The 19,941-nt window shown below is 39.9% G+C and overlaps 1 protein-coding gene across 1 annotated transcript in view; it reads left to right on the top strand.

Moving 5' to 3' along the window:
• The window catches only part of LOC134874761 (collagen alpha-1(XIV) chain-like), a 182,328-nt gene that overhangs the window by 76,089 nt on the left and 86,298 nt on the right, over positions 1 to 19,941 (top strand). Inside the window, exons 17-22 of the mRNA XM_063898918.1 lie at positions 631 to 763; positions 975 to 1,019; positions 1,498 to 1,643; positions 8,885 to 9,014; positions 13,850 to 13,972; positions 15,069 to 15,218. Of these exons, the coding sequence (XP_063754988.1) occupies positions 631 to 763; positions 975 to 1,019; positions 1,498 to 1,643; positions 8,885 to 9,014; positions 13,850 to 13,972; positions 15,069 to 15,218 (727 nt within the window). The remainder of the gene's footprint in view (positions 1 to 630; positions 764 to 974; positions 1,020 to 1,497; positions 1,644 to 8,884; positions 9,015 to 13,849; positions 13,973 to 15,068; positions 15,219 to 19,941) is intronic.

Raw genomic sequence — 19,941 nt, 5'->3', positions numbered from 1 at the left:
AAGATAGCTATAGAGCACCATTGATTTAGACTACACCCAATATGATATAATCAATTTATTTATGATTTAGTTTCTCCATCCCTTTCATCATAAGGATTGCAGCTATGCATCATTGTTGTTTTCTCTACTTTATTCTGAACAACAATTCTCCGATCCATCACATTCCAAACAGGATTTACTGCCTATTGCTTCTGTCTTTTGTCTCTGTTACTTGTTATTGATTAAAACAGAGCTACATATCAAGTCACATCGATCAAAATTAATCAGACAATCCAACTAAGATATAAACTGAAGTGAAGGTGACCATATAAAGATGAAAGTCAGATTTATTTATGCCATGTGTCTCTTCACCTGTTAGCCTCTCATTATCTGCTGCTGTTTAACTTCATGCAGTAGGGTAACTTTAAATATGAACCAATTGATTTGCTGCTTAATAATACAATAACTTAAATGAGCTGTGTCTTGCTGTGATGAATTCAAAGGTTAATATCTTAATTATTTACTTGTGGTTAACTCTGAGTTTTAAAATGATTTGCAAACATCAGTTGGGCGTACTTCCACTGTTCTCATCAGATTTTAGTCTTTATTATCCAATCTTTTGCTCATAACACAAACATCCCTCTGTTTCAGGTTCTGATCGACGGAAAAATGAACACCTACCTGATAAAAGGACTCAGCCCCCTCATGGAGTACGAAGTCCTGCTCGCTGCCATCTATAAGAACGAGATGGAGAGTGACGAGGTTGTCCTCGTAGAATCCACCGGTAAATATAAATGTCACCACTCCTCATGTTTGTAGAACGTGCTCAGACATTTGTATTTCTAAAGCAACTTCATCACAGAGACATCAGTAGACTTGGTTTTCATCATATATCTTCTGGTGTTATGTCTGTAAAAACATCCGAAGATCCTTTAAAGTAAACTCCTGACATTTTTAATCATGCACATCATTTAATCTTTGTGTTTGCTTTTCAGTTGAAAGATTGACCACCATTGCCACGACGACCACCACCACAGCAAGTAAGTCTTTTTTTCCAGCTGATTTTTTAGGACTACATTTTGGACTACAATGTTTATCTCTGTATAAAGTGCCTGAACCATCAGATGTATAATAAAGTAGAACTTCTCTAATAATGTAGAAAGATCTTCAAACAAAGTTTTATAACTTTCACTTACATCAAGGAAAAATCAGGGTTCAAATAAGGAAATATAAGGCATTCAAGATCTAAATTTCATTTTGATTTGGCCCTGTTCCACTGACAGTGCTTCTAAACCATATCCCCACGTCTTTACACATATCCTCCCTCATGAAGGCTGTCAGATTTGTTCCCACACAAACTTTGCCAGGGAAAAGTTTTGATATTGAAAATACGCTTGCCTGATACCTGAGTAAATGAAATGCAAAAGTGATGACATTTGAATTTGATCAGTTGTCAGGATTGTGCTTCGGTGAGCCGATGTTGCCCTGCAGTGTTATTTTCTCTCTTTGATCCTCCAGCTCCTCGTTACGGTGTGCGGAACATGAGGATCGATGAGGAAACCACGTACAGTATGCGGGTGGCCTGGCAGCCCTTGGACTCGAAGAATGTTCGACACTATCGGCTGAGCTACATCAGCGCCAAGGGAGACCGGGCAGAGGAGACGGTAAGACAGAGAAACAGTGTTAGCTCTATTTCTCAAGAATTAGCTTCATAACTTCAGAATGGGAGACAATTGGATCTACAGTACACTCACTCACTTAGGACATTTGGATTTAAAATGTTAATGACATGAGGTGATATTTAAGATGTTTTATTTTTGCAGAGCGGTTACAGATTAGATGAGGATAATTGAGGAATCAGTCTTGTTATATTTATCTGAGACATGCTGGCACTTTTCTTAATGAGTTGTGATAACTAAAAATATGCTCGAGTACAAATTCAATCAGTTGTAAACACGGATGCATAAATAGAACAGGATATAGAATTCGAAGCGTGCACATTTGAGTTTCGCTTAAGCCCCGCCTTCAATATGTAGCGTCACTGCCGGTCTCGGCTGAGTCAAATGAATGAAGAGGAAAAATGACTCTGGGTTCGACTTTTAGCGCATGTTACAACCCTAGTGAGTTAAATAATGGCTGTAAAAGTGTTTGTACTGGGTAGTTTATTTAGTTTAAAACATGTAGAGACATTTTTTGGTATAAAATATGTTTGGGCTCAGTGACGTCATAGACTGACACATAAGTTGTAGTACCGCTGTTTGGCCACTACAAAACTGCTTCAACATAAGACACACTTCCTTAGGAATCGGTTGTAATAGCATTTCAGAAGATTTTATTTTTTAACAGCATACACAATGGTTTGAACTGGGTTGAACTCAAAAGGTCGCTATAAGGGGCCTGATTCAACTGCAAATCCCTCTTGCAATCAGCCTTCAAAGGAAGGAGGTAGATTATTGATGAAGACGATGGCAGGCCTTCCAATTGAAAATCCTCCGGAGGAAAGAGGGGAGGGACACAAAGACTGTGTTCATGGCAGGCCTTCAGAGGGGAGTCGATTAGAAAGAGAGAGGGAGGGACAGGAGGAGAATGATGATGAAAACAGTGGCAGATCCTCAAAAGAGTTTCATGAGAGAGAAAGAGAGATACAGAGAGAGAATGGCAGGTTTTCACACTAATGAGCCACAAAAAGAGGCAGAGAGAATAAAGAAAATAGTTTTATTGAAAACAAACACTGACGCAAAAACATTCAGTTTTAGTATGGTGGAAATGTACTTTGTGTATGGACCCTGCTCAACGGTTGACAGGTGATTATTAAGATGCTAAATACGTGTTGATATGACTGTCATGTACCTGCGTCATATAAAAAATGTTGTATAACAAAAACCTCTCCATATTGCAGAAAGTCTGATTGGACACTTGTGTATTGGTGTGCGTGATTCTGTGCTGTCACCCCACTGTGTGTCTGTGGGCGACGCTGCCCACAGGTCCCACATCAGCCTTTTCATCCTGACAATAAAGAGCCGCCAGCTGCTCACACCAGCGGCCTGTTAAATGAGATCTCTTATCAAAGTGCGAACAGCTGTGGGCTCTGTTTGGCAATCCGGTCAGGTCATGAATCACCAAGTGCTGCGCTCAAAAGCTACCATTTAGATGTCTCTCAGCTGAGGGAAAAAAAAAAAACTGGCAGGCTTCTCTTCCAGAGCAAGTTTCACTCTGCGTTTTCTAGCTGCCAAGGGAGGGACAACAGCCTTTAAAACCTAAGGAAACTCCTCATTTACATACGATTGATTTCTATCTTTACTCATGGAATTTGGTCTTAAACTGTTAATAGCTTTTACAAAATTGTGGATGGAATGTTGGCTCAGTAGTTGAGACCAAATCATATTAAATGTAATTAAATCACAGTTTTTACGCAGCAATTTTATGGAAAGTGCTTTCAAACCTGATTAGATCAGTTCAGCGTTTAAAAACACACATAAAAAAAGTGTTTAACACAACGCCATAGCCTAAAGTCTTGCTTCTCTTGGCTTCCTACTATCTGATTTGATCCCTATAGAGAAAGAAATGCAGTGAGTATACATCCATCCCTCATGAGTATCCAACATCTAGGTACAATGTAGCCTAATATGTTGGAACTCCCACCATTACAACATTTAAAAAAAAAACTTAATTGCAGTAATGGTATCCAATATTTATTCGCACCAGAGCAATATGGTCTTCAATTATCGGCTCTTGCCTAATTTAAGAGAGGGGTGGAAACTTCTCTGATAGAAATGTTGAAAAACAACAATTGTTGTTGGTTGAAGATTTGCAAAGTCCAAAACTTTAATTTTGGGTGGCTTTGGCTTCACACTTTTTTCCCTATTCCTTTGAAAGAGCAGTCTGGAGAGTGAAAATTGTTGTTGTCATTGCCAAGTATACCCAGTAGTTTGTGCTTCCTTGTCTAGTCACTGCTTTTATCCACGTAGACCAGCAGCTCCACATAGTTTTGTGAGGCACTCCAATCACTTTATCTGAAACCTCAGTGTTTTGTTCAAATGTCCATCATTTTGCTGGCTGGTGACTAACCTGCCCCGATGACACACATGTCATATTCACTGGTCTATGTTTTAGTTGTAGAAGCCTGTTTTAAGATGGATGCAGCACAGATTATAAACACATGTTGTTGAGCAAGAAAGGATTTATCAGAATGATTTAATTTGTGCCAGATAATCTGGACACCTGGAGTTATCTTAAGGCTTACTAATCAACATTTTTAAATGAATGTTAGGAGTCTCTCTTAGTGAGAACCCCTAAGGAAAGTATTGACATCTCCTCAGATTTGTTCAGCTTTTTATAGTGTTTTATTTATCTTTAATTTGTTTTCTAATAAAGCTACTGTAGATTAACTGCTCAGCAGCAAACAGCAGGCTGACACAGTTAGAGACCAGCTAACTAACAAAGTGGAACATTGAAAGCTAAAGGAGACCGACATACTGTGTTAAATATAGAGTATATGACACTACTCCAAAGAAATGAGGATGTTGCTCTGCGTCTGCTGGATGTGAAGAGGTAGTTATTTGTGAAACATAATCATCTTTGTAGCTCATCTTTGTAACTCATCTTTGTAACTCATCTTGTGTTGGATTGCTACTGCCCCCGATGGGCCAAAAAAAAGATACCGGCAGCTTGAGGGCACTTAATTAATTGCACTAAAGTCTGTCACTAAGTTGAGAATTCCTCGATGCTCAGCTCTTTTCATGCATATAAATATTGAAGTTAATGGTTATGTCCATTCATATGGCTCTGTCCCGATCTTACCTGTCGTTGCCGTGGGGCGACTCAACTATGTAGCCATCTGTCCATACACATCTGTGATTTTGATTCAGTGTTATTTCCCTAAGCTGCTTCATTCAGCGTCCTATAAACCTAAGCTGCAGGGCCTCAATTGCAATTCACCAATGTGTAAACAGAATTTCCGCTATTATTGCTCTGCAACAACATGTTGTTCCCGAAGGCAAAAAATGGTCATGGGGGGATTTAAAACGTTTTAGGATTTCATTCTGTCATAGATTTTTTAGAGTTTATAGTTTTTCATAGAAACGTTGGACCATCCACACTTTGTGACCTTTGACCCCTTACCAGTCAATTTTGGGACCGGTTTGTTTCCAGATTTCATTCAGTCTCTCTCGGTTGCTGCCATTTCACCAATCTAATAATCCCGACTGATAATAGGAATTGGACAAGCTACTGCAAAGTCACCTATTTGTTTTTAAACTCAAGTTTGGCAAGTTGCTTTGTTTGGATTCAGGAGTGACCATATTTGGATGAGATTGTGGACCTTGGGATGGATAACCATTGCGATGGCTCTATCCTGATTGAAAAGGATGCCTGTTTTATCAACTTGTCGCACACAAAATAGCTACATCCTAAATCATACCTATCTTGCTCTAAATATGACGATTATTTACATCATACTAATATAAAGGAAGGTCTTAAACTAGCATTTGGGATCATTACTGGTCACCAGATAAATACATCTTTTATACATATTTTTAAATCTAAATCTATAAATCTATTTTTTTAGACTCTTTTATACAATGGATTTAGTATCCCCACACACCATAATGAGGTCTTCAGCTTCCTTCACATAACACGCAATTTTCTCTTTGCTCACCGTGATGTGTGATGCAGAGCCTTGCCGTGAAATAGAGCTTATTTGTTTAATTGCTGTGATTGCCTCCCCTGCTTGTTATCCTATTGATTGTGTAGTGAAAGATCAAGCAGTGACAATTTTGAGCAGAGCGCAACCACAAGGGTAGTGTTTCCACTTAGTTGGTTGGCAATGCTCTCTCAATAGAAACACAACGGCACAGCCAGCACAGAGCCGTTTTACCGCTAGTCGAGTGAAAGCGGTACACCACTGTAGTCATGGCCTCAGGGGCCCCTGCCTTTGAATCAACAGAGGTCTTGTGGTGTTATTTTGTATACTGAATCCTTAGGACCTGGCTACCTGGCTAGATATTTGTACGGAACGGAGACCCACTGGGAAGCCCCTTGGGGTCCCTGTAGAGTTAGCAGAGTCGGTTCTATTATTGAGTCGGGGTAGGATACTTATTTGATTGATTGATTGATTGATTGATTGTTTCCTTTCTTTGGCTGATTTGTTGCGGCAAAGTTGTGTGCAGTTAAGCGAATATATTGTCATACATTTCCAGTGGTGACCTTAAATTGACTCCCATCACCTGTGTACCACATGCAGTTTGCCTCCAAGCATTGTAGCTAAGGCAAGGTCTCACATGGATCCTATTTAATATTTTGGGCCTGCACATAGCCTTTGTTAAAACTAGATTGGGTTTCTGAATCCTATAAATACTTAATGTAGCCATGTTTGCATTTACAAAGTGGAGTAGAAGGAGTTTAGCTTTAGGCTGGTTTCTCAAATTGGTGTGTCTTGGTGACAGTTTAGAGACTTGCCGCATTTTTCATCATGCTGGGCTGAAATTGATTTGTCGAGGCCTGCAGTGTTTGTCTGACTGACACGTCTGAAAAAGTGTAATTTTTGGGGGTGAAGTTGGTGGTTTGTGGACAGAGCCGGCCAGGCTAGACTGTACATGATCAGAATGCAGACTAGGCTGACAGACAGACAGACCGAGACAAAGAGAGAAACAGAGGAATGAAACAACTGAGGTTGTCCACGTGCACACAAAGAAAATCAACCGGTAACACACAAAATATATATTCTACCAAGATCAAACAACTATAGCAGTGTTTATCTGGAGTTAAAATCAGTGCTTGAGAACTCTCTGAACATCCAAGACTTGAAGAAAAAAAACACAATATGTGGAATTCTGACATGTTTGAAAGTGTCTTCGACTGATTAACCAGGTTTGGTTTATAGTACAATAAATCTGAGACCATGAAAAATGTTAGACTTCAACTGACAATATCATAATGTCATATTGTTTAACTATGGTGTGTGATATGAACAGTAATGATGTATAAAGATTCATGGAAAAATTGATATTAGTTAAGGAGTTATTAACAGCAGCAGATAGAGAGAAGAAGATATTGAGAGACAAAGGAACAGAAGAAGCCAGAGGGTAAAAAGCAAGTTCTGTCTCCAGCATGCCTTCACCTGGATGGATGACTCATTCAGGGATTAGGTTTAACAAAAGGCCAAGTTCACAGACAGGTATAAAGAGAAAACCTGGACACAATTAACCTCTACAGCTCCTAAAACCTGAAAGCCTAATTTCAGCAGCTTGCAGCGCTTCACCTCCATTAATAGGCTAATACACATGTTTGTCGGCGCTTTTAATATTTTAATTTGCTTTTCTTTAGTTCATTGAAGAATCAGTCCCAAAGGAAGTCTAATAAGGAGGATCTTGAGTTGGTAATACACCACATTTCATCAAAGAAACCAGAGCAGGGTGGACGAAAATGCAATGAACAGATAATCCAGGCAAACCATGGCAAAACAGAACATAACTTTAAGATGTACGACAAACAAGAATCCAACACAGACAGAACCAAAACAGGACTACGAGCAGAACTTATGAGGGGATTACATGCAGGGTTACACAAGGCCAAGCGGTTGCAGGGCTAAAGGCGATCAAGTTGAACTAATAAGACCAGGAAATTCAAAAAAGGCGCGAAAACGCACAAAGACAAGGATTAAAACAGACATGATACAGCTGGAAAAAAACAATTCAAAATAAAACTGAAAATATAAAATCCAAGATCATGACAAAATCAAATCTCTTTCATAAACTTTTCAGTGTTACTTAAAACATATATGGGTATTTTTTTGTGATCTTTAGGTCTTATATTCATTGCAAGTCCCGTTATAACACCCTGTTAAATAACATATCTTGGCCAAGAGCAATTATTTTGAGAACACACCCAGTGGAAGTCCTCATTAAAGACTCTCAACATGTGTTTGTCCTGCAGAGTCTGGGGGACAGTCAGACTGTTATACTGTCTGCCATTAGCATTTCAGCTGGCACTGTTTGATCGCTGAGAATGTGTGCAATGTCACATCAATTAAATGTTTAATGGACCACATTAATATTAATGTGGTCCATTAAACATTTGCTTGTTCCTCAACGGCTTTAGTAAGAAATCAGCCATCCACGTCGTTGGCCATCAGGGACAATTTGTGGTTAGGAGTCTTGCCCATGGACCCACTAGGAATCAAACACCGACCTTCCAATTGGTGGACGCTCGTTCTACCTCATGAGACACATTTCAGAACAAATTCAATTAATACATATTATAATAAAAAGAATTGTATCATAATAATATATTATATTTTTGAAGGTCGTCTTACAATGAAGTAAAAAGAGATTAAATAACAGTAAAAAGCAATGAAACGCATACAGGGCAGCCACACAAAATAGACAATAAATTCAATAGTGTTTGGTGTATTGGAAGTACAATGCACATCTCTGGATCATATGAGGATGTCCTGATGGACACACAACAGTATTTCAGCTGCGGTGGGGCGTCTGCTACGGTGAAACACACCCCCGACTGAGTAGCAGGTTAGCTGGCTAGCTTGCCGGCACTTACCAGCCACTAGGACAGGACAAACTCTGTGGAAGCTAAAGTTTGAAGAAAGCTAACATCCAAAGATTTATTCTATCATGACATATCCACTTGTGATGTGATCCATGTTTGTTTGTCTTTTGATGAACAAAACAAAGAGAACTGTGTAGTAAGATAATGTAGTTAGCATATATTGTCATTCCCAACGGGAAAAATTTGGGGTTTAATGTTTTGACCGTACAACACTTTGGCAAGTGGACAGGAGGAGCTAGGAGTACTGCCTGCTGAACGTGCAGAACCACAGCCAGAACATATGCCGGTTGGACTCTCACATGTATCTTCCTTTTAACTTAAGGTGATTTTTTTGTGCTTACAGAGGACAGTACCCACAGGTCAGAACAGCCTGGTTTTACAGCCTCTGCTGTCAGACACGGAGTACAAAATCGCCATCACTCCTGTTTACCCTGAAGGCGAAGGACCCCCAGCGGCGCGGATGGGACGAACGCGTGAGTTCATGTCTAGTTGCTCTAATCATTTGTCTTTTCATTTATTTCTCTCATGTTTAAACCACCAATAACTGACTTTTCACCTCACCTTGGGCAGTGCAAAGTTATGAAAAAATCTTGGACATATCTTCCACCATCAACTTGATGTGTTTAACTTAGTTAGTGAAGAGATGCTTATTTGTTCATCCATCAGAGTCACAATATCATTCCATTCATGTGGAAGAGTTTTTTTTCCCACCTGATGGATTTTCCCTCTCTTTTAGCTATGTCTCAGAGGAATGAATGAAATATATCAGACTGGTTAATTATTGGCAGATAATGGGAAATGTTAAATATTGTGTACTATTGTGTTCCTGTAATTATTTACAGTGAATTATCGGCCATCGTACAAAGACTAATGATTCTTTGATTGTTTTACAAACTAAGCGTCTGATACAGTACAACGGTAAGCTCCTTAAATTTGGTTTGCAATCTGCGAATAAAAAACAAGAAGAACTTCATGCTACCTACAGAGCAAAGCATATTGTTGATGGTGTGAACGTCTTTCACAGTTTTAAAGGAAAACAGCAAGTGTAATTTGTATGTTTTGTGTTAAAAATAATACAGTTAGCTTTGGTTAGGTCTAAGCTATGGATCATAAATCATCTATTTTGTCATCCTTCATATTTGCCAATCGTACCCTCAAGTGTACAGTAAGCATGGACTTCTTAAGTACCAAAATGTATAATTATCATTTAACTTACCAGTATGGGCCATATGCAGCTCATAATGTCAGTTATTGACATAGGCTAAACACATATATGTTGGGCTTCCCATTTCGCTTGGAGCTCCTGAGGGAAATATCTTTCCTCAGTGGCTAAATGGTCCACTATAACAATGATATGAGAGTACTGAATATTAACCAGGACAGGAAAGTTATGATCTGGACACATTAACGGGTTTAAAGTCATTATAAAGGAGGTGAAGGTGGCAGAGACCAAACAAAGATAAATGTATATTGAACATTAGAAGGTGTGTTTGTGTTGGTGTGTGAAAACCCAAACACCAGGCTCCTTATAGGAAGAGTCAATTCTGAGTGAAATGCAAAATGCAATTCAAGCAGAAAATAAATTGTAAGCTGTTCATCTCATTTGAGAAGTCTTGTTTGCTTAACAAAATATTGCAGGACTTGCTAGAGAGCGACTGAGGAGGAGGAATCCTTCCTGGCACCATCCAAATGAAAAGGATAAATACTGTCAGAAAATACAAACCCATGGAGAAAGGAGGTGGAACACTGAATTACAGACCTAATTTTGATGTTAATTATCATGATTTAAGGGAAAACACATTCGTAATAGTAAATTCAAATACATTTCTATATTAATCTAAGATGGCTAATGTTTGACTTATGAGAGTCTTCCACTTACGCAAATTTAAAGTCTTAAAGGATTATTGGAGTTGTGCAAACCACCCGAAAACGTGTTTAAACCTGACAAATGAAAAAAAAGGGCGAGGCTCCAATAGCATTTAAATACACTTCAAACTTTCATTAAAAAAGCCAAGAGGAAACATAAATCAAAACAAATTTAAATAAATTAAGACAGCTATAGAATACAAGCATAAAAGCTATGAATATTAAGTGGATTTATTAAAAGACAGAGTAAAAAAAACTGAGAGTTTCAATGAACCTGCAGTAAAAACACAATAATAAAAAGACCACATCACATTAAATCAAGTCTGTAAAAATGTTACACCTCTACTTTCTTTCCACTCAAGAAAAACGATTTATAATACAACAAACTTAAACCCAACACTTGTTGTATCTTAGCGGCACCTCCCTGAGCTGGTATTCAAACTCAGCAGTTCTCAGACGAGAGCCCCCCCGTCTCTATGCAGCTTATTACGCTCTCCACAATTTCAGGGGAGGGAAAATGGATAGCAACCTGTCCTGGTTGCTGAATGTGCAACATCTATTTCCTCACAGTGCAGCTGAAGACAGAACAATGTGGGAAGCGTTCTCCGCTCCATTTGTTAAATGTGACTGATGGCTGCTCTGAATGCACCGACAGAGCTAATGATTTGTTCTGCTGCCAAGCGCATCACAGAACAAACACTCCACTTCCAGCTAATGCGTAATTCAAGCCATTCGTCTTTACACCTCGTCCCATCACATGTCCCTGCGCAGCGCATTACACACATTAGCAGGCGCTAACGACGTTCGGCGGTTCTTAAGCGATGAGGCTCTCGACACCCGCTGATGATGAATGGTTCCTGTTAGGAGTGAGGGATGAGATGATCGCCGGGGGAGGAGCAACAGGGAATGCAGAGGGAGGCCGATGATTGGGTTTTTCAGAGTGAAGATAGATGATGTGACAAAGGAAGCCGCTGTAATCTGGGGATTTGAACATATGAGGGGTGGGGTGAGTGCTGAGGGAGGCATGACAGTGAATGCAGAGAGGATGACTGGGGTTTTAGCCTCAAACTAAAGATAAATAATGTGACAGAGGAGGCAGAACAATCTGATGATTTGATCCACTGAGGGATCACTGAGAGAGGCGTGGGGGAGAATACAGAGCTTTATCAGTGAAACAAAGAGAAACATATAATGTGACACTACAAACTGCACATTAAAATTATGAGGGATGAGTAACCCACTGAGGGAGGTCAGACCACCAGACAATGTTTGATATCATACCTTCAAAAAAAGTGAGGAAAGAAGAGAGAAAAAGAACCATTAATGGTCCCACAAAGAGGAGATTTTACTTCTGCATTTGACCCATAGTGTTAGGAGCAGAAAGCTGCCATTTGTACGGCGCCCGGGGAGCAGTGTAGGGAACGGTGCCTTGCTCAGGGACACCTCTGGAGATTTTAAAGAATGGACAATAAGATGACGTGTAAAACTGAGGATCTGTTTTTTTCATTGTAAAAAAAAAAGGATTTAACTAGAGAGGAGGAGTTAAATGCATAAGAGCTGAGTGATAATTCAACATGAACATTTGTCGGCATTGAATGAAATCGAAATAGTGATAAAATCATCTATTGAAATATACATATGGTGATACACCATCATTAAATCCTTATTAACAAGCACATACTAACTTAAATTTCTACTCTGATCTGATGCAACATATTTTGAGGGGATACTATTTAACGATTACACTTTACCTGAACACAGTCAAGTGCTGTTAACAACCTGGACCACAATTCAATTCAACTGGTCTTAATCTGATAACTCTGTATTTGTGTGCATGCATGTAAACATCTGCATTTTTGCAACGTTTTAAGATTCTAAATTAACATTTCTGATTAATAGTGGATGGTGGGCACAACTTTCTTATTGAAGAAAGCAGTAAAGCAATAGCGTACAATAATTTCACTGGAGGTTCTGGGTGAAAAAGGAACAATATGTTCGGAAATCTTTAAGATATACTTTAAGTAAAGATTCCTACCCCAAGGGATGCTGGCACTTAAGCCCTTCCACCACAAATGAAACAAACTTTGTGAACTCAGAAAGCACAATAGGTTCTTATGGTCCTAAGAATGTTCCGGGTGCCTCTGGACGGGTGTCTTTGGTCATATATTTTCTGGCCATTAAATCTCCAATTTGTCATTACTCCTCAGCCTGAAGAGTGAAGACACAGTGGGGAGAGGGATGTCAGAATGAGTTTAAAGGGTGATGGGAATTTTGCCCGGACCAGAGAGGAAAGATACTGCAACAGAAGAGGCGAGTGTCTCGTGGGGATTTGAACATATAAGGGCGCAGAACACACTGAGGGGGGATTGTGGCTGAACTGAACAGCATGATTGGCTTTTTAATGGAGAACGGCCGCAGTAGGTGCAGAGAGAAATTGAGGCAGAAGAGCCAGTATAATCTGGAGGTATCAGATTGTGATATGGAGGGATACTCAGGGAGGGGTGATGGGAGCTTTTTCAAATTTCAAATGCGCAACAACACGTGGGACTCAGGTTTCCCATTAACAGAAGGGATCTTCACAAGATTCAAATTGATAAACGTTCCGAAGGGACTGCAGGAGGTTACAAATGCTCAGATTCCTCAAATAAAACACCTATTAAAATATACTATTAATGCCTTCCGCCATTAGTTGAGTTCTCCAAAATTCTCTCCCCGTTGTCAGTGAAACCTCCTTTCAATTTAGCATTCAGTTGTAACTCTGTGCTGACTGTGGGAATTGTATTAAGTGTTATCCTTCTTTGACTCTTCCTCGTTATCTTCCTCCCAGCTTCTCCCTCGACTTTCTGCTGTGTCACGACTGTTTCCTTTAATCATTCCGACACAGAGAATTACATCTGTGGAAAGTATTTAATTAATAGATTTGATCAGATTCAATTGGATTTTCTTTAAACCATGTTCATTTTGTTATGGAAATATAGTTTTTTCCCTTTAATAGCCTCATTTCTTTTTTCTTAAGCCGCCTTTTCTTAGGATATGATTTCTTTATTTTTCAGTTTTGCTTTTTTTGCTTTCTCCAACTTCTGTTTGCTCTCGTCTCTTTTGATCTTAATATCTTTTTATCATTTCTTTCATCTTTCTTCAGTTCTTGTCTTCGCATCCATCTCATTTTCCCATTTCATTATTTCTTTCCCTGGTTCTAGACCACATGGATTTCCTTAATTGATGTCTCTTTATAATAAAAAAAAAATTGTGTGGATCAAATGGGTCAGGAAATTCCTTTTAAAAAACGAAACTGTGTGATGCATCATGTTAACGGCTCAAGTCAAGATGAATAACCTGTATTTGGCATAATTTTAGCTGATGGAAATCTTTTAATTTTATTTCAGAAAATGACTTTTTACATATCTAATCCAAACTAAAACCTGCTCTTATTTTTCCTCAGTCCCCCTCTCGGCTCCTAAGAACCTGCGTGTGTCGGAGGAATGGTACAACCGCTTCAGGATCAGCTGGGATGTTCCCCCTTCCCCCACCATGGGCTACAGGGTTGTCTACCAGCCGATATCTGGTAACTCACACACACACACACACACACACACACACACACACACACACACACACACACACACACACACACACACACACACACACACACACACACACACACACACACACGAACAAGCTGTGGCAATTATTTTAACACTTCAACGATGGCTTTCAGATTCTACACCATATAATATCTAAACAGAACGCATGATTTTAGGCTGTAATGGCTGTTGGAATCAAATTGTGATTTTATTTGGTTTCATTTGTAGCATTGATGTCCTGTATTTTGGTTACACTTATATTAAAGACTAATTATTTCCACTGAGGTTAAACTTCCAGGATTCCAAAAGAAAAAACTCCCTTTCCAAAATGTACAACATATGCTTTAATTAGCCATAAGGAAATAGCCAAAATATTCTTTAAATGAAAAATTGAATAATGTCCGTAGTGACGTATGTCAGTCACTCGATGTAATTACTTTAATTGACTCACTTTTGGAAATAAACATTTTTAATGAGACTAACACATCATTTTTAGAAACTCATATTTCAAGTATGAACACTTGAATGCCCGTTATATAAATCATCAGGTCACGTAAAGCCAAATCCAGCATGATTTGCCCTCTTCATTCATTTTGCGTGAGCCAGTGTGAATGGTCTATGTGCCCATTTCCCAAAATTATCCGGGTATTTTTCTTCTCAAAAGACAGCCCATTGCAGCTCCATGTGCCATTGAACAACTTTTATATAAATGAAAGGGGCCCTGCCTCCAATAATGTATCCGTACTCTTTAAACACCCATGACTGAGGATTTATTCTTATCAGCAATGACTAAAAGAGCTTGATGAAAGTTTATGGAAAGAAAATGTAAATGGTTTCAGGTGTTCCATTTTTTTCTTCCATGAGTAATCATACTTTATAGAAAGCTTCCTCTCGTAAAATGTTATGGATCAACTACAGAATTCACAGACACATTTTTCCTGCAGATTCCTTTGCACTTCAGTTATCTTCCATCCTGCCCTGCTCCCTGGATTTGAATCTAATGATGGTCTTTGAACCCCTTCCACTCACTGACCGTTTGCTCCTCCTTGACATGTGCCCCCCCCCCCTTCTGTGCAGCTCCCGGATCCGCTCTGGAGACGTTCGTGGGGGAGGACGTGAGTACCATGCTGATAGTCAACCTGCTGAGCGGGACGGAGTACAGCGTGAAGGTCATCGCCTCCTACACCACAGGATCCAGTGAGGCCCTTTCAGGGAGGGCCAAGACCTGTGAGTAAAAAGTAGAAACAAACCGGAATCCTTCTGATGCAATAATCTGCTCCTCAGCTCTCATGCTATACCTAAATAATTCATTAACTTTAACCACTTACAATCATTTTCAAAAACCCATTGAAGTTGTGAATCATTAAGACTCATACTCTACCATTTTCATCCAATATGCCAATATTTCATTCCCAATATACAGTGCCTTGCAAAAGTATTCACCCCCCTTGGCTTTTTATGTATTTTGTCACATTACAACCTGTAATTTAAATGTTTTTTAACTGAATTGTATGCGATGGATCTGCACAAAATAGTCTAAGTTGGTGAACAAACCTGCCAAGACAGGGCCGCCCACCAAAACTCACAGACTGGGCAAGGAGGGCATTAATCAGAGAGGCAACAGAGAGACCAAAGGTAACCCTGAAGGAGCTGCAGAGTTCCACAGCAGAGACTGGTGTGTCTGTACGTTTTGAGTTTGCCAAAAGGCATGTGTCCGACTCCCTAAAGGTGCTCTGCTCAGATGAGACTAAAATGGAACTTTTCGGCCACCAAGGGAAACGCTATGTCTGGCAGAAACCCAACACATCCCATCACCCCAAGAACACCATCCTGTGGGGATGTTTTTCAGCAGCAGGGACTGGGAAACTGGTCCGAGTCGAGGGAAAGATGGATGGTGCTAAATAAAGGGATATTCTAGAGCAAACCCTGTTTCAGTCTGCCTGTGATTTGAGACTGGGACAGAGGTTAACCTTCCAGCAGAACAATGACCCGAAGCATACTGCTAAAGCAACACTCGAATGGTTTAACTGGAAGAATTTAAATGTGTTGGAATGGCCTATTCAAAGCCCAGACCTCAATCCAATTGAGAATCTCTGGTTTGACTTGAAGTCTGCTGTTCACAAGCGGAAACCATCCAACATCAAGGAGGTGGAGAAGCTTTGCCATGAGGAATGGGCAAAAATCCCAGTGGCAACATGTGGCAAGCTCATAGAGACTTATCAAAAGCGACTTGCAGCTGTAATTGCCGCAAAAGGTGGCTCTACAAAGTACTGACATTAGGGGGCTGAATAGTTATGCACGCTGAAGTTTTCTGTTATTTTGTCTATTTTTGTTGTTTGCTTCACAATAATAAAAAAAAGTCTGATTAAGATGAAACGACTTTTAAAAGAGAAACGAGGTAAAGGAGACAGCAAAACAAAACTTGAAAACAAATACAACATGATATACAGAACTGAATTTAAAATAACATTAACATGACATTTTAAGTTGAAATTATAAAGATCTTATAAATATATTCTTTGTCCTACGTTTCAATTTTGATATCATTTTAAGATTTAGACCTTCATTTCTCCCACCAATACAATCATACATTTCAATTCTGAATACACCAAGAGTTACTATTGTAAAGTAACTCTTGGTCTTCCTTTGCTCATGAGAGCCCGTTTCATCATAGCGCTTGATGGTTTTTGCGACTGCGCTTGAGGATACATTCAAAGTTCTTGAAATGTTCCGGACCGACTGACCTTAGTAAAGATTGACTGTGGTTTCTCTTTACTGAGTTGAGTGGCCCATAATATGGATTCCAACAGTAGACAAATAGGGTTATCCACTGTGCACTAACCCTACACAACTGAAGGTCCCAAACACATTAAGGGGTATGTAATTGCACAAATTGACACTTGACGAGGCACACCTTTTAATTGAAAACCATTCCGGGGTACTACCTCATGAAGCTGAAGCCAAGACTGTGCAAAGCTGTCATCAAGGCCAAAGGGGGCTACTTTGATGAATCTAAAATATGAATCATATTCTGGATTGTTCAACACATGCACGGACAGTAGGTGATCGACATTGACTTCTCTCGTTGAATCTTTTAATTAGAATTTTTTTTTCTAAGATGCAGAAATCTTGGGGGAAGGAAGAGTTTATTCCACTTGATTCACTTTAAATCAATCATCTACCCACAATAACTCTGTCCCTGCACAGCCACAATTTCCTTTCAAGGAAAAACAAGTTCTCATTATAAAAATACATCAACATCATGATGTAATCTGATCCCACTGACTCACACTGCTCTCCGATGGTGTTGTTGCCGGTAACTTAATTGTTTGGTTGGCATTTTCTAAAGCGGACCATTTATATACCTTGTTATCACTTCCCTCTGTCCTCTAATCTAATTGAGGCTGGAGCCGAACACCAACCAACATCAATATCTTGATCTCCATCTGACACTTTAAATGGCAACTTCAACTAATTACAACGCCGCCCTAAAGTGAGCTGGAGAGTTAAGTTGTCTCACGGCGCTGAGGATCCTCCGGAGGCTCTATGAGGTTTCGATTCATCAATGCTTTTCAAGTACAGCGTTTAAGTAGGAGCCTCTCCTGGATTTCCCTCTCCTGCATGATAATCAACCACTACACCGTGGGCTGGCCTGTTGCTGAAAAAGCTGCTTTTGACCCTGAAAGGTCTTCAGTCCCATCTCCATGACAGCCATAGCAAACGACAAAAACTTGTGTCCTTTTGAAGTGTCCTTGAGCAGTGCACTTAACCTCACCCTTTCATCCACCCTATTTCTCTCTGGATAAGAGCTCTCTAGTATCAGCTAAATAACCGAACATGCAGCATTGAATGGATCACAGGCACTTTGAATAAAGAGTTTCCTCCGCCTGCATGACAATTAAGCACTTCTTGGTTAATTTGAAAGACACATTTGGGGGGTTGGGCAAAGAAAGAGGGGAAAGGAAGGTGGCTAAACCTGGAGAAGGTAAGAAAAGGAGGAGGAAAGATGGAGAGAAGGGCGGTGTTGAGTAGAGAGTATAATGATGTGAGGCCAGTGGGATCCCTGGAGATGAACGGACTGTGTGTCATATTGCTCAGAGGTTAATGAAGCCAGTTGTCCACTCCAGATTAATGGAATGATGTCACACAGCTTTATTGTTTGACCTTTGATAAAGCTTAACCCCATGAGTCAATCATTTGTGATCTCTTCATGGATTTGATCACCTAAACAATCAAAACATAGAGAAACACAAAGGGAAACACAAGTTTAGTATTGACTATACAATCTACTATATCGACTGACAGTGTAGGTAGAGTTAGTAAAATTCAAGAGTATCATTTTTCTGACTGAAAGCCTCCATCAATATGGTCCATTTTTATTAATACAGCACTAAATGATACCAGAAGTCATCTCAAGACACTTCTCAGGGCGTATAGAGCTGTTGGTCATTTCTCACGTGGCTAAATGATACAAATATGTTCTATATTGAGTGTGTTCCAATCATGCAGCTGCTACTAGCAGATCACTGTGGAACAGCATGGAAAGGACAACAGTTGTGCACAGACGCCGTTATAATGGCTGTGCGGCTTGCCAGCTCAATTGTCTGGATGGTGAAATGGTACTGTATATTCATGCTTCCTCATCACAAGCATAGCGTTGTAGTTAGCTGACGCCGGACATCACCAACTGAAAAAACGTGTTGTTTTGGTGTTGTTCAGACACACAAATGCTATCTGATTTGGAAAATAAAAGTGTTGACAATCTGTCCAAAAGAGTTTGTTTGATAAACAGTGATTTACTAGTAGTTTCACATACTCTAATCCAGGGACCTTCACTTCCTGTGTGGAACCACAGAAGTCTGAGGCCGCTCTGCTGGGAAAAGATGGATTACTTCTTTAGGGTTTTGATTGGATTAGTACCAAAGACGGAATAAGTTCAAGTGTCTTGAGGTCTTGTTCTTGGTGAAGACGAGACTGAGTATGAGATTGGGTCCACGTCATCTTTAATTCTGATGCTGTACTGGTGTAAAGGTGAATAGCAAAATGAGCCTGAAGGTAAAGCAGTAGAAACTAGAATGGCACTCTGAAGAGAAGACCAAGGCTGTTTCTGTGCGTGTGAAAAAAGTGTGTTGACTGTTTTCTTTCTTGGTCCATGCTATACGCTTCCACAACTTTCACGAAGAGTGGTTCGGTCATTTTCTCTGCAGTTGAAAAACCAACAAACAAACATACCAAACTGAAGACATGACCTCGTTGGTGGAGTAAGAAGTAAAAAGCTGCTTTCTACCCGTTGGACATTGCAGGAAGTTCTGTTCTTTTAATGTAATGACTTAATCACAGCATTCTCACTCTCAACTGTGTGATATTGTGTCCCCTACTATTTGCACTATACTGTTAAGGTGCTGAAGTGAAAATTTCTTTGTGCCATCTAATTAAATCACCTGCTGAGATTTTTACAAAAACACCATCTAGTGCATAAATTATGCTTTTGCATGCAGTCTAAAATAATGCAGATTGGGTGTGTGGCTCAACTAGAAAATAGCATCTCACAGAATCATGCATTCCTCTGTCTCTCAGTACAAGCGCCGCTTTTTAAAGTCGGCAGTGAATGTGCATGCATAGCATTTACATAACTAGAGTGTGTGGGTTTGTTTGTGAGTGTGTGCACAAGCGGCACTTCTTTATATATTTTTTAAAGTTATTTTTTGGGGGCTTTTTGCCTGATAGGACAGTGGAGAGTGACAGGAAAGTGGGAGAAAGAGTCTGGGTGGGATCCGGAATGGACCACGGGTCGGGAACCGAACCCGGGTTGCCGGTGTACGGTGCAGGTGCCCCAGCCAGTTGGGCCACGCCCGGGGCCACAAGTGGCACTTCTGTAGAGAAGACAGTGAAGTTTATGTATCTCTTTGTAAATTCCTAAACTCCATGAAGTCTCACGTCAGTGTCCTTA

Source organism: Eleginops maclovinus, chromosome 13 (genome assembly GCF_036324505.1).
Source record: "Eleginops maclovinus isolate JMC-PN-2008 ecotype Puerto Natales chromosome 13, JC_Emac_rtc_rv5, whole genome shotgun sequence".
NCBI classification, from domain to species: domain Eukaryota; kingdom Metazoa; phylum Chordata; class Actinopteri; order Perciformes; family Eleginopidae; genus Eleginops; species Eleginops maclovinus.
The sequence above is the reverse complement of the archived record's forward strand: the minus strand, read 5'-3'. Positions and strand labels throughout refer to the sequence as shown.